This window comes from Ischnura elegans, chromosome 9, assembly GCF_921293095.1.
Source record: "Ischnura elegans chromosome 9, ioIscEleg1.1, whole genome shotgun sequence".
Taxonomy (NCBI): Eukaryota; Metazoa; Arthropoda; class Insecta; order Odonata; family Coenagrionidae; genus Ischnura; species Ischnura elegans.
Genome location: NC_060254.1, coordinates 71585097 through 71608636, shown reverse-complemented (window position 1 = coordinate 71608636; position 23540 = coordinate 71585097). Strand labels below are relative to the sequence as shown.

General features: G+C 37.9%; 1 protein-coding gene across 4 annotated transcripts in view; it reads left to right on the top strand.

Moving 5' to 3' along the window:
- Positions 1–23540, top strand: part of LOC124166045 (GTPase-activating Rap/Ran-GAP domain-like protein 3) — a 665374-nt gene that overhangs the window by 604765 nt on the left and 37069 nt on the right. For all 4 annotated transcript variants that reach the window (XM_046543636.1, XM_046543635.1, XM_046543638.1 and 1 more), the window contains 2 exons: positions 149–230; positions 9438–9562. In XM_046543636.1, the coding sequence (XP_046399592.1) occupies positions 149–230; positions 9438–9562 (207 nt within the window). The remainder of the gene's footprint in view (positions 1–148; positions 231–9437; positions 9563–23540) is intronic.

Below are 23540 nucleotides of genomic sequence, written 5' to 3'. Positions count from 1 at the left end.
AACATCCCCTATTGTGTCAATTTCCCCATTCAACAGATCTTCCCCACACCCCGGATCCTTTTCCCACTCGAAGAGATCTTATTTCCTTTTCTTTTTCTCTTTCTTTCCATTCGTCTTCCACTCGATCCGGATGCTGGCCGCCTTGAAGATGTTTGGGTCACCCTGCACACCTGTCATCGAGAACCCAGAATACCAGACAAGATGGTATTTCAAATATTTCCTCGGGAAACGTAAGTACCTCAAGGCGCAAACATGCGTCCATTCATTGAAGTGCCTTTGGTAATGGCCCCCAAAAAATATCATCCCCCACACTCTCCGAAACGACGTCTGATCACATTTTACCGCGTTGGGTAGGGGAGACCGGGGCGCGTTGGCCCGATTTTTTTTTACTTTTTAAATATTTTTTATTTATGCATAGTTAACTTTATGAAATTATTGCTAAATCATAGAACAGTCTTTCTGAATCTGGATGGCAATAATTAAACTTGAATATATGAGTTATAAATTTAAAAAAATAAATAAATACTGGGCATATGACAGGTGGGCCAATCTGCCCCTACATCGGGGTAAGTTGACCCAGCGGCTGGGGCACGTTGGCCCATATATTTTTTGATAAGCTAAACTAGTATGATTTTAGGAAATCAAAATAAAACTAATAGTTATCAAGAAATATATTTCAATATATCTAACCATTTTACTAAAACAACGGGAAAGTCTTAAATTATTAGGATTTCTGGCGTGCTAATACAAACCAGTTAACTTTTGTAACTGTCCAGATACAAAGGATGAGCACAGTTATTGCACTCGTAAAATAGTACCAAAAGCAATAAAATAGTACAGAAACCAACGCTCTAGATCAAAATATCACGAGGAACAAGATTTATTTTATCCCTCCCACAAGCTTCGCGTCAAAAGAATGGTAATTTTGCTGCGTAAGAGGGTACTGCAAATATTCGAAAGTAACTCAAAGCACAAAAGCGCGTTTATTCATAAAATTTTCCGTATTATGGCTCCCAAAATATTATATCAAATCTCGGAAATGACTTCTGAATGAACTTCACTGCGTTCGGCAGAATAACCAACTCTTCAAGATTGATTTTATCTCACCCAACAACTACAAGTCAAAAGAATGTTATTTCGATGGGTAAGGCGGTACATTTCAAAGTTCTCAAAAAGAAAAATATGCGTAAATACGTTATTCATTGAAGTACGTCAGTTATTATCTTCAATTGTCATCCTTAAATCATGAAGCGAGCCTAGAACACACTTCACATCGTTGGGAAGAAGAAAAAGGTCAGAGGTCAAAAAAGCAAATCGAATAAAAATGATTTCATTTTATTGACTAGCTCTGCGTCCAGATAATATTAATTTAGATTCCAGGTACACGAAATTCTTAAAAAAATAATACTTGGTAGAAAAAAATCGTGTCTGACATATTACTTCAAAATTTTACCGGTAGAGAAATGAGATTTACACACACAAAATGAAGACTCGTTTTACACGCTTGACCTTTGAGAAATCAGTAAGTAATGAAAACGTTTGATCCCTTTCAATATAATAGATATGACTCAATAACATGGATTTTATCTCTGTTACGACTAATTCCCAGAGGAATTATTTCTGAATAACCAAAAAAATCTGTAAATGTGAGGAATAGGGACAATTCGCGGTAGTGTTTTCATATCCTCCAGCTAATATCTTTTTACACATTCAAAGCTTAGAGAAAACTTCCTTTTCCTAATGAATATTGTCAAGATCAGAAATTATATCAAGCAAACAAGGACATAATCCAGGGTCACAAAATCGCTAATTTAGGTAATGTATTCCAGCGTGTCGAACGTATAATAAGGCAAATTTATAAGGCTCCATGCTATCCAAAAAGATTTGGCAAGTAAATTTGAAGACGACTGACGTAATACGAACACTCATTGGCGGATTCAGAGAGGGGCCAGGGGGTATTATATCCCCCACTTGGGTATCCAATTTACACTAAATGATAATTTTGTTCGGATCCCCAGTACTGCTGGGAGGTTACCTTCTAGGTTCCCAACCTATACCCCCACTTGTCCCATCCTGGATTCGGCGCTGGTCTTCGGAAATCATCGACAGTGAAGAGAACAGTTGTTAATCCGCTAAGGACTAGGCTAAGAGCTCGGAATCGTTCTCTAAAGAAAAATATCTACGAAACCGGATTTTCAACTGCCTTAGGCTATCATCGGCAATGAGGAGACCGGTTGTTATGGATAGGCTGATAACTCAGAACTATTCTTGACCAGAGCCCTCGCCCATTTAAAACCTGCGATATTGTAACTCTGAAATGAGTTCATCATTGGCGTTACTATTTCACAAGTCTTGATCCAACTTCGATTCATTTTCCCGCAGCGTCTCGCCATCTCTGGGTCTCTCGCCGAGACTTGAAAGCGTTCTAGATGCTAGTTTATCGGCGATCAAATAATTCCGAGAACAGGAAATCCAATTTCTAAGTAAAGATGGAAGAAAAGTATTTCCGAAACCGGTTTTTCGATTATCTTAGGCAATCATCACCAGGGAAGGGAACAGGAGTGGAATCGCCGAGGGCTCTGGTTATGAACGATTCTTAGTTATCAGCCTAGCCCTCGTCGGGTCACCTGTTCTCCTCCCCGGTGATGATTGCCTAAGACAATCGAAAAACCGATTTCTGAAATATATGTCTTCCAACTTTACTTTAAAAATGGATTCCCTGTCCTCGGAAATTCTTAATCGCCGATAAATTTGCATCCAGAACGCTTCCAAGTCTCGGCGAGTGACCTAGAGATGCCGAGACACAGCGTGGACATTAAAAGAGGCTGGATCAAGACTCATTAAAAAAAAACGCCCATGATGAATTGATTTAAGAGTGGCAACAGCGTTGATATGAATAGAATTAAACGGTTATTAGCGTACGCACGTCCTAATTCGTTCGTTCGCCCTCAAATATGGTCCCAATATATACTGGGTAATGGTCCAGCTGCTGGTGAGTGTATATACCACCTCTTCAGCGGTTTTGGTTGTGCTTTAAATGCGCACTTGGGACAAATGACACAGCAAATTTAAGGGACTAGTATCACCTAGCCAGTGTAAGTAAAGGAGAAGATGAATGACAGGTTACTAGTGAGCTCGTACAATCTTCTATATTATTTCTGCTGTATTGATACCTTTTTCTCAACTTATACGCAACCAAACTCTTCAAATGAGGTACCAAATGCACAGAATTTATCAGAGAACATTCGACGGCATATCTTACTTCCTAAATATTGCTATTGTTTCCTAAAATTGGTTTTTAAATAATTAAAAAAAAAAAACAAAAAACGGTAAATATTCCTGACGTTAACGGCGCACAAACTGATATATTTGTTCATTTGCAGCAATATCTCGCATTCTTTGAATAACTTTTATCAAAATGCGGCTGATTCCACATTCAAGTCTCCTGTTGATACGTAAATATGAGTCATCATGTGCGTTTAACAGAGGATAGTGTAATTACTTCCAATGTTGTGTTTAAAGAGGTCCTCTGACCTCAATTTGTACATGAACATTCCAATTAAATTTGTACTAAAGACCCTGTCTTTTTTATAAATTTTAAAATTAGAAACGCGCCTATCCCTCTGTGGACCTGCATTGAAAAGAGCGGGGGAAGCCCGCTGGGAGCGGGCGCATCACGCTCGTACACTCTAAATTGAATTGAAACTACCAGATAACAGACACCGGGAATGTACGCACGTCCTCAACAAGTAAAGGCACTAATTTCTATAATGGGGCTAGTGGGATAGAACACCCACTTAGATTCCTTTAGCTTCGCCACTGCGACGCACAACAAACATCCACTGGTGGATTTTTTGACACCAAATGTCAGAGATCGCCGGCGCCAGTAGGGGTTCTCGACGCAACAAATTAAAGACACGCGGCAGAGCCCCCGATGGCAGCAAAATCTCAGCGAGCACCAATTTCCCGGAAGATGATTTCCGAGTCGCCACGGATTGACACAGGGGGACAGAGATGCCGGATTCATTTCGATGGCGTTTCGTTGGTGGACGTTATTTTATTACGTGGATCGGGCGGGAGTTTATTTGCACGGCCAACGCCCCTGTGGACTCTCCACCGAAATTTCCCGGACACGGATGAATGGTCTGGCCAAATAGCGAGGAATGGACCCAGTTGACGCTCACTTTATTGAACAATTGGCGGGGTGTAGCTCTGAAAGGGAAGGGTGGAGAGTGACCAATTGACCCCGCTCCCACGCTGTGACATATACGCTCCCCTTCAATAAAAATTCCCCCCCAATAGGTTTCACCCATCCATTTCTCTGCTGATGAGGCACTTCAGGCAGGTTATAATGAAAGGATTGTCCACGGGTTAGAAATTTTCTATTGCTTTCTGTCCTCACAGTTCATCTCTTCACTCCCAATCAAACCCTGGTTATATTCTGCAATGGAAACAGCAGTGAGGACCACGACAGGAGTTCTGACTACGCTCGGATGACCAATTTATGCGTCCACATGCGAGCGCTAAGTTCTCTCCTATGGTTACCCGTAGGATAACTGGTGCCTCGTTCACTGATTCCCGAATTTTTTGCGGTACATCTGATTATTTCACCAAATTGGTGGAAAAAAATGTAATAGCGACATTATATTATCATCTGGAAATCCGGTAGTCAACCATAATCCTTAAAAAATAGTTTCACATCATGCCGTAAATGCGATACTACTGACTCGTCACTTATGTACACCTAAAGGAATTAATAAATATCGCAGATTCCAATCACTAGGCCCAGCGAATATTACCTACAGAGGCTTACTAGGAAAATATATTCACGAATATAATCGAATTAAGGAACTACCTAGGGTCTCTCTGGTTTATTGGGATTGAACGCCCTTTCAATAGAACCACGTATTTTTTTAATTGCATTATTTCCTTCACCTTCACTTACATGAAGATATGTAAAATTTTAAGACCCTAAAGAGCGATTTTGTACATCCCCACTCTCCGTTAACCCAATATTCACAATGAATCCTCTTTCATCGTCCCTCATACTGCTGCTAAACTTACAAACACACGTTTCCGTACGCTAGGGCTATGATAGAAATGAATACCTAATTTTTAATCTACTCTCAGAATTTCAGAAAAAAACATTTAACACATGTATTTTCCACAATAACGGTAACAAAATTTGCACAGAAGATATTAATATCGGTAATTAATAATGTTATTAAATTAACATGATCTATTGGGATGCTTTCAAAACAAAGATATATGCCAAAATTAAGCAGTAATGTCATAAACTATCACACCTGCCCACGTAACGAGTTTCCGTTTGCACAAGATTAATTTCAACTTAAACACATATACCCCAGTAAGCCCACGCATAATATAGATTACAGGCCCCACAGAGTGTAAGGCTGTTTTATACCACCGACCTCGAGCTTCCTATTCATTTAGTGCTATTTTCGTAACACGAGTAGAGCAAACTGTCCGCAGATATTAGGTGTCCGCAAAAATAGTAACCTACAGCAAGGTGTTGGCGTGGGATGGCAGAAATTAGTCGGAGTGATGAAGTCAAATCTGACCACAACAACGACGACGTAAATGACGTAATATAGCCACAGCACCAAAGGACAGAAAACACGAAAAAGTGCTTTGAGAATCATATGCGTGGGCCAGGCCAATCAACTGCGTCGGTCAATTAAAAAAATCGTAAGAAAAAGATACATTTGAATCCGATATTTTTATATTCAAGACGAATTTTTTTTAAATCGTTAAAATGGTCTTCCTAATATCCCAGGAGTAAATGCCTCTCCGCAATATATGTGTAGCATAATATAATGACGTATTGAGAACAGTCATCAGCAATCATCAATCGTGATCATGAAGACAAATAAATCATTGAAAGCGAGATAAAAATAAAATTTTCAAGATGAAATGAGCCAACCACATTGAAAGTTTACGGACAAAATTAATAGGAAAAACAAAGGCGCTGTTGAGTTTGAAAAATAAAATAATAAAATCAGGACTTAAGTAAAATAACAATGTTTACATTTTGTAGAATATGAGAAAAAATGTTATAGGTACTTCCTGCATCGGTGGTATGCCGTTTTCAATTCCCAAATGAAATAGTTGTACAAAAATACACCAATATTTAGGTATTTTTTACGTAATCAACAGCCCGGAGTCCATGACAACAAACGCCACTGAGTCAGCAAAACATCAGAGAAAGGAATGAGACAAAACTGAAAGAGAAATTCTCGCCCGAAGGGTAAATAGCTATTAGGCTTGTTATTATAAATTTAAATCGTATCAAATGAGGTGGATTCTCTCCCAGCGTTTAGATTCATGATTTTTACACTTGGCCAGTCAAGGTTAACGAGCGGAATAAAAGGCAAATGAAAGACAGAGATTTATTTGGTTGAAGGGAGCGAATTCTGATTTCCCTTTAAATTTTTCCCCCACGGGAATTATTTGTTTGAGGGCACCTTTTCCTGCATTCAAATTGGAACATGGCTGATGAAAGTAAACATTCCCGCTCATAAAGTTAATATCCTACTGCCACAGAATCTGAAAATAATACTGACCATTAAGTATTATTTAAAGGTATTTCTATAAAAGTCAACGATCACGCAAATTAATTTTATAAATATTTCCCAATCGTATAAAAGAGGACAGTTCAAAAACAAGTGAAACGTCTGCTTCCTTTTACTTTTCATTTCTAAAAAATCATAACAGAGCCAGAATGCGAATGTATATCCCTTTGATGTAAAGTTCATAATCACCTGTTCATTATATACTCTAAGGATTGGCTGTAGAATGGGACGCTTTTAATATGACTACAGTCATCCCAGCGTCCCATTTTATTTTAAAACTGTCATGATAAAAAAGCAAATATTTAGTGAAACAATAAAGCAGTTGTCCTATAGATAATATTTGATTTAGGCTAACTGTAATTATTATGGTGACAAAAAACACCGCATCGTTCGTCGCGCTTATCAACCGCGAAAGTTTAAAATATAGCCAAAAATTCATATTCATGGATCATTTTCCAAAACCTGGCGGTATGTGGCGTGCATCGAACATCTCCACATAAATATACGCTCATAACGCCGAAAAATCTCCCAAGGTTTTGCTCTATCGACACAGTTAGCATTTAGGCCGGAAGCTCAGGAGTGACTCCTTCTGCCGCAGCCCTACCTTTCCAAGAATACCTCCGGCGGAGGGCATGCTGATATTGTTACCGCATCCATTAGTCTCCCCGATCCAACTAGCCGAGGCAAACCTTTTCCTTATCTCTCTCACCTATTTTCCCGAACTTAGATTAAAAGCGCCGAGGCGAAAAGCGATGCACTGGAAGGGCGTGAAAACCACCCCATTTGAGAGGACTTTACCCTTATAATTGGTCTGTCACCTCGACTCGCCGTCCTTGTTATTGGTAGAAAACAAAAAAGAATAGAGGATAAAAAATTAAGAGACAGAACAGAAATTAAAATGCCTTTAGCAAGATCGTCCACAATAAGATAAGAAATGTATTTCCACAAACAATAAAATATTTTTTTTAGTTATAATTACAATTGAGTACTAGGGTAGTTATTCAAAATTAGGAAAACATTTAGGCAAATAATTGAACTGAAGAAATGTAAAATGATACGGAACTTGCATAGAATAGATGCATTCCTCTAATCGGCTTCCAATAACTTTCCATCAATTGAAAATTTCCTACGCTATACCAGAAGTCTTGAATTTCAATAGGTAACGTTTACCACATAGATTCTTACAAAAAAACTCAAATCCCTCGTTATTTCCGCTTGAGTCGTACTTTTTTTTTGTGTTTCGCCAAAAGCTGGAATCCGTATGTCGAAGCTGAATTGCTGAAGCAGAATTAATTAATAATCACTATTTGAGCCCGTATTTCGACAAATCATTACGATAAAAATGAAAATGAAGTTAAATGAGGCAGAATTAAGTCTTTTCCCCATTTCATACGTACTAACTGCCAATACACATAGCATAACTATCATTCTTTCCACAGTTACAGCTTGTGGGCATACATAATCATAAAATATAGCAACGATATTTTTTTATTTGTTTTTAGCTCTATTGATTTATATGATTGAAGTTAATGAGTTTAAATGCTGGAATTAAACATGCACGATTAAATCAGTAATAAATTAATGAAAGATAAATGCAATGCTTGAGTCAAAAAGCGCTTCGATTGCCACTATTACCCCCAAAACGTGTTATGGTTAATCAATCGAGAAAAACACATCGCAATAATTCGCAATACACATATTGAAAAATGTTGCAAAGCCAAAAACTTCATCCTTAGGGCTGACAATTTTTTAAAGTATACTTCTATACCGGGTGTTTCAAAATGAATAGGGGTTTTAACTCTCTATAATATTTATTACATTTAAATTACAGCTATGAATGATGCATTAAATAAAATAGCAACTCGAACAGTTTTGTTTGTTGGCAACAATGTGCATATGTACCTAATGTTTCCTCCGCCATCCGTTAGAAAGCGGTAGCACTAAAGATGGCGACTAGTGAACAGCAAGATTTTTGTGGTTTTGTGTTTATTCAGACGGAATCTGTAATTACTGTGCGACGACGTGAACGACGAATGGTCATCACTTTAAATACTTGTAGGCTTTTATGTAAAGCTGCTTGAGTTGCTCTATCGTTTGACGCATGATTTATAGCTGTAAGTTTAGTGTAATAAATAATACAAACAGTTAAAACACCATAATTCGTTTTGAAACACCCGGTGCATTCCATGTGAGGGTGCGAGGAGACTAGGGGTACAAGTGATTTTTTTCTAAACGGAGTTAAGTATAGAAATTGACAGAAGTAATACACAAAAACTAAAACAAAGCATCGAGTGGAAAATCAAATGCACTACCAAATATCCAGTTGACCTCTTTTGTTTTCTTTACATTATTTCTGTACATAACTCTGTTTAGAAAAACAATCACTTTTACCTTTTGGCTTCTCACGCCCTCATATATCTTCGACAATGAACTTCGCGAAAGGGTGGTGTAAAACACCAAGTTTTATCACGAAATTCACCGGCCGGTAAAACAAATGGGTAGACTCGCAAAACCATTCTTGGTCACTTAGGATCCTGCAGTTAAGATTTTCGGAAAGAGTCCAGGATAGCCCTCGCAATTTGACGCAGAATCCACGCCGGGGACGCTACGACCGCTCCTCGCTTCCACTATCCCATCCCAACTCTTCCCTTGGCGGTCGAACTCGGAACAAAGCGGTAGAAACTTCATCGGTGAATGGGCGACCACATCTTAAATGACCACTCGCCTCGCGTAATGCAATTTTGGCCCTCTCCATCTCGTAAACCATTCCATTTACTTCCCCCCCCCCCAACTCTCTTCCACCTCGACTTTATCGAATTCCTTAACGTTCTGCCTACTTTGCAGTGCACCACAACTACGTGGGCTGCCTCGTAGCGGACAAGGAGCCCTTCTTCCTATCCGTGGTCTTCGGCGATGTCTCGTCGACGCACTGCGCACCGCACTGCAAGGCCATCTTATGGAAGAAGACGGTAAGTACCTATTATTTATTTCATTATTTAATAAAGTACTAAAACAGCATAAGGTCAATTACTAAGTATTTATAGCAATAAATAAAAAATTAACAAAAATGTAAAAAACGTAGATAACACAAAACAAAATTCAAAATTATTATCGAATGTCTAACTAAGAATAGTTGCAAGAGGTATAAACGGCAAAGAACTAGATTTCCTATCATAGCCGTATGATTACATTTAAAAATAATTGGAAGTTAAGTCAGTCTATGTAACAGTCTGTTAAACTAGTGGCTTTAAGTGATATACATGGTCAACGTTGATTTTCATATGTAGAAAAATTACAAAAAGGTAATACGAAAGCAATTCCGAATATCACATTACATTTTATAAAACCCAAAAGTAAACTCACTCCCCATTTATGAGGATACTTATCTCTCTGCCGCTTTCCTTTTGTCTTTTTTTTATGTATTATTCATTTAAAGTTTCAATCAGTTTACCGCAAGGTATTGATATTAGTAAATATAAACAAGAGTGATTAAGGTGGCTGCACAGTAACGAAAGTCTGCGGTAAACATTGAAATCCCAACTTCAGCATAATAACTGGAAACGGAGAAAAAAAATTTGCAATGCTTGTAAGTAATTTCATTAAAATACTGATACTTTCCCAGATTCTCGAGTTATGTGATGGAAGTAAAACTTCCATATAAAAAAAGGACATGTAAACAAACACTATCAAAGTAGCCAGCCCACAGAGACCCATCATGAAGCATGGGATTTTACCCTTTCAATCCTGATCCCATGCCATCCCATTTTCCTCATCCCATAATCAATTTAATTTAATAAATTTCATAATTTATAAAAATTTATAAGTTTTTGACCATTATAATTGTGATACATGATGTAAAAGATCATTGTGGACACCATTGGCTGCACGGCCAACAACTTCGAAACTTTATCTGTTAATTGGTATAGAGCTCGTAAATATTGGAGTTGTACTCGAATATATTCCAATTTTTGAAAGTGGGTCCATCATTAAGAATAACCCAGTATTATTTACCATCTGGATTTAGCGTTGGAAAAGATAACTAAAATCATATCTTGAAATATTTCTGTCATAAAATACACTTTTAAATCACAGTAATTTTTACTAAAAAAATGCATTCAACGGCTGATATTCCATTTTTCCACAATTAGAAGTTAAGAACATGACTACTTTCGATGACATAAACAAAATCATGTTATCGATCCCTCCACGGCTTTCATCAGCTCTTTCTCAATTGCCGTTTTTTACTAATTTCTCTGCGTGTGCATTTTCTACCGCATGATGTGCCCCACACATATAATCCACAAAAATTTAGAGATCCAATGAAAGGCAAATTAATTACCAGTCAAAAATCCGGTTAAATAGTGATATTCGTTGCAAAGAGCACGAACATCCAATTATACGAGCGGACAAGGCCACAAAATGTTCCAATGACAAGTAAAAGCTCACAACGATCATCATTAAATATCACTCCCAACAATCTTTAGTAAAGATTCTGATATAATATAAAAATTACAGTGATGCTATGTGAATTATACTGTCACTCAAATTAAATTTAAATACATTATTAAAGTCAGCGCGCCAACATTCCGTTGATAAATATGAAAATAAAATGGCAAATTTTCCTTTTTCCCTCGCAGTTAAAAAATATTCTCGCATTTTCTGGAGATTTAATATTCTTCATAATCGCATTTTCTGAATATTTAATATTCATCATCTTCTCCAGTTTTATGAAGAATTTCATCGATGAGCGTAAACTTGGCCTTAAGGAAATTCCACCGGGCGAGGAAAATCTTACATTGCACCCCTGGTAACCCAGTCACATGCCAAAATTGACAAAGCCGACTAAACAAAAGGTCAACACTATCCCGAGTTGCTTACAAATCATGGTTACTCTTATTTTTTATATTGAAGGGGACAATCAGTAAATATTCAACTATGAGAGGGATATCCATAAACAACATAACACATCATTTCCTAAGAAAATAAATGTAACCTTCTGGGAATGCATTTACAAATACATACGTGCGACAACATTGTAAATAGGAAAGCGACGCACAGCTCGGAAAATATTTGAACACCATTAAAAGCTAGTAGATTGAATGCTTATTAACTCATAGATAAAATTTCCGATAGATAATCAACCGCAATTGAAAGAATGTGTTAATCAAATTTTCGCGTTATATGGAAAATAAAATATATTGTGCCCATAACTGACGATGTCACGTGCCTTATCAAGACAAAGCTGTTTGTAATATCAATAATCTAGCATGAAATAAATTTTTCAGAAGGCAATGAAGAAAGTAAGTGTATTGTATCATCGCAATGGGACAAAAATACCTACGCAAGGCAAAGAACTAAAAGAATTCGTATGAACAATAGTTTTAGTCCATTTTCCAAGTGTCAAGAACAGTGCGAGAAAAAATGAACCAATTATATCGGAAGAAAGCGCTATAACCTGGACCATAGTAGGTAGAAACAGCTTTCAACCGTATCTAATCAACACGCTCGCTTATTAGTCACAGGTGAAATATAGGACACAACGTACAACAAATTAAACCACCAAGAAAAAGAGCTAGATGCATGTATACTTCAATATGATCAAATATATTGTAACAAAAATGGTCTTAAAATAATTTCTATAGTCCGTTAAGAATTGAATTATTACACGCATTGTCTGTAACAGGACTCAAAGACATAGCGATACCTTGCTTTAAAGCAAGCATTTCATATACACTACACACTACAAATACAATAAAGGGTAGTTTGCGAAAGTTTTGAGAAGAAGACCTTCTTATAAGCAGGACGGAGTACCTAAAATGAGCATGTATTCTACGGAACAACTTTTTTTCAAGAGACACGAAATAGTCGGAAGAAAGAACTTGATACCAAAAATATAAAAAATTTCGGGCTTTATTGGTTCCACTGATTAAGTTTTTTCGACAAACGCAATATGTCCAAGAATTTCTGAAGAGACTTCACAAATGAAGAGGAAAAGAAATTTCTTCGTTGAGATCGTAGGTATACAATATCCAAGAGAATGGAAATGGAGAAAAAAAACACCGTAGCAGCTTCCGAGAAGATTATATTCATTTCAGAACTTTTTACGAACATATAACTTGTGAATAGTAAGCATGAAAACATATTAGCAACTTAACATGCAGTCTCATGAATTATTTCTGATCTCATACGCGTAATCACTCAGTTTAATGTCTTCGTTCGAAGTTTTAGGAGAAAAGGCAAATAATGACTGCATTCAATATTCCGGTTTAATTTATCCCGGACAAATCTTTCGCATCCCATCCGATGGACGGAGTCCTGCTCTTGAAGTACTCTACTCCTCAAGGCACTCAAGCTGGGATCGGGCGGCCTCTGTAAAATCTCTGGCACCGCCGCCAGCATTTGAACTCTGCGCCAATAGGTGGGAAGCCGGCACTTTAGGAGTAAGCTACTGTCGATACCGGGTTTCTTTCCTGTCGAGCAACTCCTTCTCCTCTGGTATTCAATCCTAAGATTCGTTGGCTGCATCTTAATTTTTTTGGCGGAGAGACGAGAAGAATCTCCATTCTTCTCGTCTCTCCGCCTTCGTCTTAATTTCCTCGAAGCTTTTGCGTTCAACATCGCCAGACCAAGCTTCACATACACATATGGATACCGTAGCAGCTTCAGCTACTGTACCCTACATGGATACCTCCAGAAGTTCAATAATTCCCGTAGCTAATAATGTTTCATTCGTATCCTGTTGTGTTACAGATACTATGAAGTTAACTATTCGCACAATTTCAACTTCAAAAACATTCAACGGGTCGAGGTCAAGCGACTATACGGGGCACATACTGAAAAGTATTTATTATGTAAAAACAACTGTTTGAGACGGAAGATTCGAAAAATTAAAAAAACACGTGCGCCTTGCCTTTGTGATTTATTTTTTTGAGGGATTAACTCCTTCTAGGCAGCAACCAAAACACCGGGTTATAATAAAGAAATGGTGCGGTTTCAGTAATTCACAGGAAGATACCAGATCTTACGCCTTGCGATTTTTTCTTGTGGGGGTACAAAAAAAGCGTTCTTTATAGACGAAAATTAGCGACCTAAAACACTTAATGAACAGGATTGATGAGGCAATGGCAATCATTAACGAATTAATGTCAACTAATGTTTGGACAGAAGACAAGTATCGTTTGAGCATTTGTCGAGCCACTAAGGGCGCACATATTGAAATTTATTAAGTATGTAAAAAAGCTGTTGAGACAAATGGAAAAATATACTGTAAGTAATTCTGTTTTCCTATATTCGAAACTGCACTATTCCTTAATGATGACCCTGTATTTCCCATGAAGAAATATTCCACATTGTCCCAAATATTTTACTCACCGGATATTCCCTGCTCCGCCCAGATATTTTTGCCACAGAAGCCCGACTGATTCCATTTCAACGGCACACAGTCATGTATCTCGCATTTCTCCAGTTTAAAAATTCTATAAGAGAGAATAAAAAACAGGGAAATGGATCAGGTGCGTTGGAATGAAACGGAGGATAAACTCATGAACAAGAGAGAAACCTTTCAATTGCGAGTTCTCTGATTTAACAGGGCCCAATTGTTTCCGTTTACGGATCTACCGTTCCTGGGGTGATAGTATTACACTATGACAGTGTACCTGTATATCTAAAAGACAACAGGTTATTATAATCAAGTTCAAGGAGGAGGTGCGGGGTCACCAAAATGGATATGTCTCCCTATAATATATACTGCGTACAAATACATGTCTTTCACAAATTAACCACTTGAAACAATTTAAAAGTATATTTCATGAAATTAAAGCCAATTGAAGTTTCAGCGTGCAAGGTTAAAACAGTCAATTTTCAATTATATAAATACATTTAGGGCAAAAATAATGCTATAATATTGAATTTTATCAATTTAAAACGACTTACTACTACTTCCACAAATTTTAAATAAATAAAATTTTTACCTTATAAAGGAAGTATATTTTTAAATTCACAGTTATCAATCACGGATTTTGCCAACTTTGACCATTTTTTAAAGCCACGAAGGTTCAAATAGAGAAAATAACAGAATGATACGTATTAATTGAGATTGTTAATGGCTATGTATTTTTAATACCCCCAATATTGTCTCACAGTCGTATAAAATACAACATCCAAGCAAAAAAATGAAATTTTTGCATAAACAAGAAGCGAAATCATAAAAAAACAGTCCAACGCCTATCTTTCGCTTGCATTCATTTCATAATCATACGCATCTGTTCCGATGCCTTTACAACCGACATTTCCAGTTTTCGCGGTCCAGGTTCTGAAGTCCGGAAGATATAATGACGAAGAGAGTGAATAAAACCCGGAATATGAAATCCGCTGATTTGTTTTCCTGTCATTAGCTTTGTCAAATATGTATATTCCAACGCCAGGAACACAAGGTATACAGGATACCTATAAAAATTGAAATGGTTAAGTCTGAGCGCCGCGGCCGGCGCGCCGGTTTAATTCTCTCGCGTAGGAATTGAATGGGATTCTTTGTTTTTTTACCAAATGAATTCTAAAAGTGCTCTATGAAATCGAGAATAATATAAAATGTATGGAGATCATGGAGCGAACATTTTATACACGCTTTGGGTTCTTTTTTAGCTTTGCTGAAATAATTTCAGGTACATATATATGAAAAATTCTGTAACTTCATTCCAAATAGTGCCGATTCAGAGGAGAATTTTAACCACGGGTTCATTGTTGTTTATTTTAATTTAAAAAATTACCGAGACAAGTTTAACTGCTAGTGTTCCAAAATTAAATATTAGCCGTGTGCATTCCATTGATTTTTGCAAAGTGTTTGAAGTGTTGGTATATATTATTTTTCATTCGACGTTTTGTTCCAAGAAACACGGTAACCGTTTTACGAGCAGTGGCCAGACGCCAAGTCCATTTCCTATGATCAATCGGTGCTCAGTGAAGAGCGATTATACGCACGAAAATAGATGGTGACAGTTATGAAATAGTGCGAATGCAATTTACTGATGATCACTGTCATTACAAGATGATCCATATTTAATTGAACATGCCCAATGACAAAAAGATTGGTGTAGTAGCTACAGCTTCCCATCTCGTGGGCTCGGATTCAAATCCCAACAGTGGCAGAGAAATTTCAGCGATTTCCCTATCCCTGCTTGAATGTTGCGTGGAAGACATTTCAAGCGCAACACCACGTCCGTCAAATAGGAAGTTAAGCCGCGGTCCCCTAGGAGCCTTTCGTTAAAAGCAGACTAATGCTGACGCCGGGTTTCTCTCCACCCTTATTTCTCTTACCCATTCCTCATGTCACAAATTACCTTAGCTGTCAGTCGCCTTCGCAAAATATCATACTTATCATATCAAGTTATTCTGCGTAGATATCATGCTCATCGCAAGATTAATATAATACCATTTGGAATGCACAGCATAACGCTTTTCCTTAGGTTTTTAGGGGCATTTTACACTTAGCGCCATAAAATTAATCTCTATTAAGTAGGTAACTATCAATTTTTACACTAAGAAAATAAATCGAATTCCAAGATCAAATGAGTGGGCGAGAAATCAAGGGGTACAAGTGGTTTCTTTTTTTACATAGAGTTAGGAACAAAAATTAGCTATAGAAATCAAACGATATGAATTAGATACTTAGTAGCGCATTTGATTTTCCACTCGATGTCTCAGCACCGAACAGAGACTCACTTGTATCCCTTGGCAACCAAGTTTTTGCGTATTTCTTCCAACAATTAACTTTACCTAACTCTGTCGAGAAAAAAATCACTTGTACCCCTTGGTATCTCACCCCCTCAAATGACTTCCACTCTACAGCATGAAGGGAAAGCTTAACCTTCTCATGGCACAAATGACCTCAACTGTCGGTCGCCTCCTCCGAATATAACACCAAAAGAGAAAGATGTTAAATCTGGAAACATTCATGCAACATCGCCTGCGTAAATAGTTAAGTATTCTTGTAATGTGGCGTACTACGCCATATGTGGATGTGTGCCATGAGAGCACGTGCCCCCATCAGACGCTCAAGAAATAGACAAGATATTTAATATGATCCTTTATAATTATTAAGTTTGTTTTGTTTTGTATACTACGGAGCCTCAATTATCTATGCCTTGTACCCAAGTCAAGAAGATAGATTTGTCGATCATTGGTCATACGCTAATCAGCGCTCGAAAACAAAAACATCGCTCTAATGGGAAAGGAGCTCGTGGGGGGTGCGGTGAAACCTTAAATGGTGAGTGGCTTAAACGCCTACGAGTACGGACAATCTCTTGCAACGCGGTGACATACTATTCGTCGCAAGTTCCTTCCTTCCTCCCCGCGTGAGTCTATAGAAACGCTTATTTACAAATATCTTAACCCTTACCTCTAAGTGATGCGAGAGAGTCTCTGTGCTTGAGTGGAAAATCAAATGCACTAATAAATATTTAGTTCATCTCGTTTGTTGTCTTTACCTTCTTTCTCCACCTTACGCTGATTTAAAGCATATCTTCAAAGCAGAATGACGTATGATCGTTTGAATGGACTGGCTTCAATGCATATAAATCAAGACATTGCGTTAATGATAAACATTCATGTACTACTGGACATCTTCAGTAGGAAACATATACGTATATACGAACATATACATATACGAACACTGTCGTAATTATAAACATGTGAATTATTATTTTATCATATTATTAACTTTTATATAAAAATAAAGAGTAACTTTCGTGCATTAATTGTTATATGTCGCTTTTAAACCCAAATATTAGACGACCGTTTGCCTGTCAGACCCTCAGAAAAAATCCTGGATCCGCTCTAGTACGAGGGCAATTCTGAATGTAATATCCGAATCGCTGTAAAATAAAAACAACTCATAGGAAAAAACTTTTATTTTTATTACAAATGAAAAGGCACAACTCCCCTCTATTTTTCAGCGCAATCTACCTCATTATTCAAGCACTTATCGTACCGTTTTACCAATTTACAAATTCCTTTTGCATGTAAATTGGTCTCCTGCAATTTTAACCTATGCGTCACAGTGTATTTAAATTTCTCATCGTCAGCGAAATGCTTTCCCCCAAGCCACATCTTCATTGTAGTGAACAGATGATGATCTGAAAGAGCCAAATCCGGGCTGTAGGGAGGATGTTGTGAACATCCCATTTGAATTTGCGCAAAACCTCTCCTGTTCTCACAGCAGTGTTTCTGGAATTTTCTTCTTCTTCTTCTGACTGTAATGACGACGAGGCTTTTGGAATGAAGCATTTCTCTGACGATGATGAAAGTGAAAACGCTGTGATGCACTGGTTTAGATCACGGGCGGCAACTTTCTATGCAGAAGATATTAGTAAATTGGTAAACCGGTATTATAAGGGCTTGAAAAATGGGGAAAGTACGTTGAAAAATAGAGGAGAGATGTACCATTTGTTACGTAAATAAATTTTCCCCCCTCTGTTCTGGTTAGTCTTTTACAGCGATTCGGAGGTTACTTTCCAAATTGGCCCCTTACCACGCCGTAGTAAGCGAGAAGAAACGCAACTGTTTCAGCGGTAGCGATCACTTCTCCCGCGTACACCTGCCTTCCTTATCTCGCGACAACTCTCATTTGGCCCGCTTGTTGACCCTCCCTTATCTATTGTCACCCCAATGTAGGAACAAACTGAGTCTATGATCGATTCGCACCTCTCCAAAGTGTCACTCTCAGGGCCGACCGTAAATTTCAGTCCGAGATTTTCGGTGACCGCAACCTACATCTATTTTCATCCCGCCCGTTTTGGCTGTTTTACATAGGATCGGCACGCTTATTTATTTAAATATGTGTTAAAACCGACTATGACAAATGAATCGTACTTTTCCAAAACGTCATAGGTGCCAAAAGTAAAATTTTATCGTGTAAAATTTTATATGAGTTACCATGAACTATACTACTCCAATGGTAGTAAGCACGGTGTGAATTTCTAAGCCTTTTGAAGAGTACTAAAGAACTTGATGAAGAATTCGAGTTTTCCCCGGTGAATGACTTCAATGAACTCTTCTCGTGTTACGAAATTGGTGAGTGCCTGCATGTTTTAGGCCGACGTTTGGTTGAGAGGCCTTCCCAACATCTTCAGGACTGACGGTGCCATAGCAATTTTCTGGTATTTTTTACCCTAGCATAGCAATGTTCTGGTATTTTATCCTCCTTCACCTAGGTGAGTCCCTGATTAGTTTGTTCTGTGTTATCGAAGCAGAACCCGACCATAAAAAGAAGGGAAAGCAACAACAAAACGAACCAATCAAAGACCACATAGGTCTACAAAATGCGAACACTAACCCGGTTGGATACAGAACTTGATGTTTGACATTTCTATTAGAAGTCCTTTTCCACTCCGGGCAAGTTAGCAACACTATTTGATCAAGTAAAACAACTTAAGGTTCCGGTCGAATATAATTAAATTTTAATATTATGTGAAGTTTATTTTCATCATCATCACCGTCTTCATGAGGCGAATGGAAAAAGAGACTGATAACCTGCCACATAGTTTTTAAGACGTAGATCCCCCAAATTTGAACTCTCCACTTAATGTACATCTACTATCCTTCCATAATAGCGTATAACTTGCATTCACAACCGGCAATATCATTTCGGAGATCATGTAAAACATCAACATAAGAACATATTCCGGCCTCATTACGTATTTTAACGCCTCCCGCAATGTCTTATTTTGGATTCAAAAACCGAAAAATCATAAGTTCTATGAGCTCCCACTATCAAAATAGTAGGAAAATATCATAATCTCACCCAAGAGTTAATATTGTTATACGATGAATAGGTTTTCTAGTGAACGTTTTGATGGCAACATCTGGTCGTCAAAAGGGGTTAATTACTCATCCCTGGTTGCGAAGGGGGAGATAAAGACTTTCCATCCGGAGCTGATTAAGGAAAAGAAATACTCATTCCTGGCGCCATAAAGATAGCCAGGCTTCCCTTCATGAACAATATAGAAACGAACGGAATATAATGGGCACAGCTCCGATGTACCTTAAAGCACTAAATTCACTAAAAAATACAATTACAATGACCAGTGATTAATTAAGCCTAAATTTTCAGAAACTGTTTCATTCATAATTATTATTAAATATCCTACCGATTAAGGTACGTTTGCACGGAGTATTTAAGGAGTATTCTGTCTCCCATCCTTTCATAGACATTCCTCTTCAATTCACAATAAGGCCTACTCCCTTTCATTCCATCCAAAAATCCTATTCCCTTCCTTCCTCTCCCTCGTTTACCAAACATTCTACCCTCTTACTCCGTTTTCAATATATACCCTCCCCGCTCAGTACTCCCTGCATCCATACCTTCTGTCTCATCCACATCTCTCCTAGAAGTTGCCTCTCCCACTCACCATGTCCACTATTTCCAATAATTGTCCAAAGCTTGAGTGTTTAAAGTTATTTTTACGTAAAATTCACCAATCAAATAAATGATAAGCACTAAAAATCATACAATCACAAGCCGGAGAATTCTCCCACGATTGAGCTAAAGCTTTAAATACTAACTGGATTAATTTTCCTGTCCTCATTTCAGGTAACTTAACGTACATGCAAGATGAAAAAAAAACTGATTGATTTCGATTGTAAAGATAAGTCACTAGAAAAATAAATATCAAGACTCTAAAAAGCAAAGACGTCAAAGAAAGGTTAACTATTTCACAAATAAATCAATGCCAAAAATCAAAATATAAAAAAATCTTGCAACAAATTTTGAACGAATCTTTCAATTCAAATTTCAATTCATTCAAAATTCAATTCAAAAGAAATTTCAATTCAAATGAATTGAAATTTCTTTTGGTGCCATTGTGATTGAAATTAAATAACTATATAATAATGAGAGATGGCAATTGTCCACGTGCTTATTTAACAAACTACGACGCGTTTCCACAAGTCATTCTTAACCACGATATGAAGTTGTTAAAATTAGGAACTGTATTTTAGTTATAGTTCTTTTGTTCCCCACCCACTCACTAAATCAGGATTTTATCCTATTATATCTCGCCTGCCTCAGTTTCTTTTATTTGAAATTATATAGTTAGCAGTCATTGCGCGAAGATACGAAAAAAAATTCTTTCAACTTCAACGCTACACTGTCATTCTCGCAAGGTTTCTGTTTCGATCCATAAAGCGGCGTGGCGTATTCGGTTCTGCAGCCGAGTGAACTGAGCCACTGCCTGGTGCCCCACACAAGCAGCCAGCAACACTACATTGCAACGCATTCGAAGATAGGTTAGCCTTGCCATAAATTAGTGGGGCAGCAGGTGCTTTCCCGAAATCCCCTCGAAGCTCCGTGAGCATGCGGGGCACGATTGGATGTCCTCTTGTCGAGCGTTTGAACACACGTCCCTACCACCAAGCCGCTAGCATTATCTCGCCCGAAAGGTGTGTCTCAACGTTTGTAGGTATCCATGGTAAAATATTAACAACAAATGGTAATTTCCACACTTAAATATGCATATAACTCCACAACCAGCATGATAAAATACAAGCTACACATGGTAATCTCCACACTTTAATATAGAAGCCAGAGAAAAATATTATTGGTTTAAGTCAATTTTTGTTGGTTTTGAGATATCCATGGCAACCGACTCCAAAATAGTCTATCTACCTAAAAACATGCAACGGCGCAAGCCATAGTTACACTTGGGACCGCCGGGTGCTCATACTGGGTGCCCTCAGTACAGTTCGAACTTCCTTGCGAATTATTTATTTAATGATTAAAAAACTTTGATTTTTGAATTACACCAATATGTTTCTAAGCCCTCCACAAGTAATTCCACTACCAACCACAGTTTGGACACTTTTTTCAAGGAAAAATTGGGTCTTCGTCACCTTGAAAATGACATTGAGTATCGAAACCATGGTCGGTTAGGGAGATTTATAAGAAAATTAGGAAATTAATCATTTGTTGTCCATATTTTATCAATGCTATATCGCATTTCCACCAAGTCAAGCCTGAAACGATTTCATAAAATTTAAAATCGAAACAATTACGGCAATCAATACAATCATACTTCGTACAATACTTTTCTATTATGTTCAAAATTTTGAAATACTGTGCATAAAAGGATATTGTTTCAGATACATCATTGATTACAGATCATTATTTTTAATTTTGTTTTTGGAGGATTTCAGTTGACAAAAAATTCAATTTCCAACGAATATTTCATGTCAATCTACGATGCCAGAAAATTGAAGGAATCGTGACCAACGGACGTTACAACGGCGTCTATACCTTAAATTTCAATTACCAACAAGTACTGAATAAATTTAAATCAGACTTAACGTCTAAAACTGCCGCGAGCGAGGAGAAAGCGATAGGCAGCTTTTACACGGATTATATTGGGAGCCGCTAGAAACACAGGAGGCTACGTGCTAGGCTCACATTGCTTGAGCAATTAATCCATTTCCGCCCAAGGCAGCCATATGGCTACATCCTGCAATTCCGAGCCTAAGAGCCTCCTGAAGAAAATCCGCACTCCTTTTTATTGCGAAATTTTCACAAACATGCTGTCGAAGCCTGCAATAGATTAATCAACTTATTATGGCATATTTGAGGCCGGTTGAAATAAGCCCAGTGAAGTATAGACAAGTAAAATACGAAACGGAAATAGAATACGGACGCTAGCTGTCTGTAAATGAAATTTAAATATCATAAAAGTAAATAGCAAATGGAGTCAAATATTTTTTTTAACTTTCCTTCGTTCAAAAATAAGCTGGCCCTGTAGATTCATCCTTTGTTTCAAAGTCACTCGTAGAAACTGAACAGCATTAGAACCCGACCTCGTTACCACCCAGAGTAGCTATATTGCAACAGATCATTCTGAGGGAATATTCTTCTCTTTTACATCCTTCCTTCCCTGAGCTATGAATCTCATCTCCCTTCTTCTCTTCCACCTGTCCTTAAACGATTTTTTTAACAGGCCATCATGCATCATAATTTGGCCAACTAAGTTGTCCCGTCTTCTCCATAAGATTTTTAGAAGAAGTTACTTTTCTCCTACTCTTCTTAGCACTTCCCCATATCTCACTCTTCTTAAGGTCTTCTTGGTTTACCGCATTTCTTGCACACTCACCTTCCCTGCTGCTTGTCACCATCGAGTCCCACAAGAAAGAAAAATAGAGAGGTATTAACTAAGCCAAACGATTAGGTATTGGAATTCGTTCTTCCCACCCAGCAATGAAGCACGATAAAAAATTATTGACGGAGTCAAATCCTACGGGCATCTCGATATGTTACTACATAAGTGCATACATACTTAAACGAAGGTCTCAAGACACCTTTTCGCCTTTTAAGACGGTACGCGGGATATTACATTGCATATTTGAACGTGGGAAATGGATAATAACAGCAGTAATATATGTGGAAAAATGGGAAAAAATGTAGACTTACGTCGTACTACCCGTTATACACAAGCGGGCAACTTAAACATAAAGCTGGATTTCGAGCAAGTATGAAAAGTAGAATTGAATTATACAGTAGGGCGGATCAGAAAATCGATTTTTACAAATCCATCTGGTCAGATGAAACAAAGCTGTGGAACTGATCAAATATAAGACCTAAAAAATCAGAGACCTCCAGGTGAGCCCCTGGCCCTCGCTCATCGGCCATTTACAGGCGCAGGGTCAGAAATAGAACAATTAAATATTTCATGGTCATTTCCTATATATTTTGCCGAGTTACTATCCTTAGGCCCAAATTTTCGTGCATTTTGACATAACTTCTACCGCTAAGCTACAAAATGTCAATTTTGAGTGCCCGTCCACAAAGAAAATATTCCAACGCCCACGCAGCGTGGCGGGTAGCAGAGCAACAGGCAGCTCGCGTCCCCTCCCTTCTCGCCTCTCCCCCTCCTATACACCAAAATTCACAGGAGCACGTCTTTCGTCATTAAC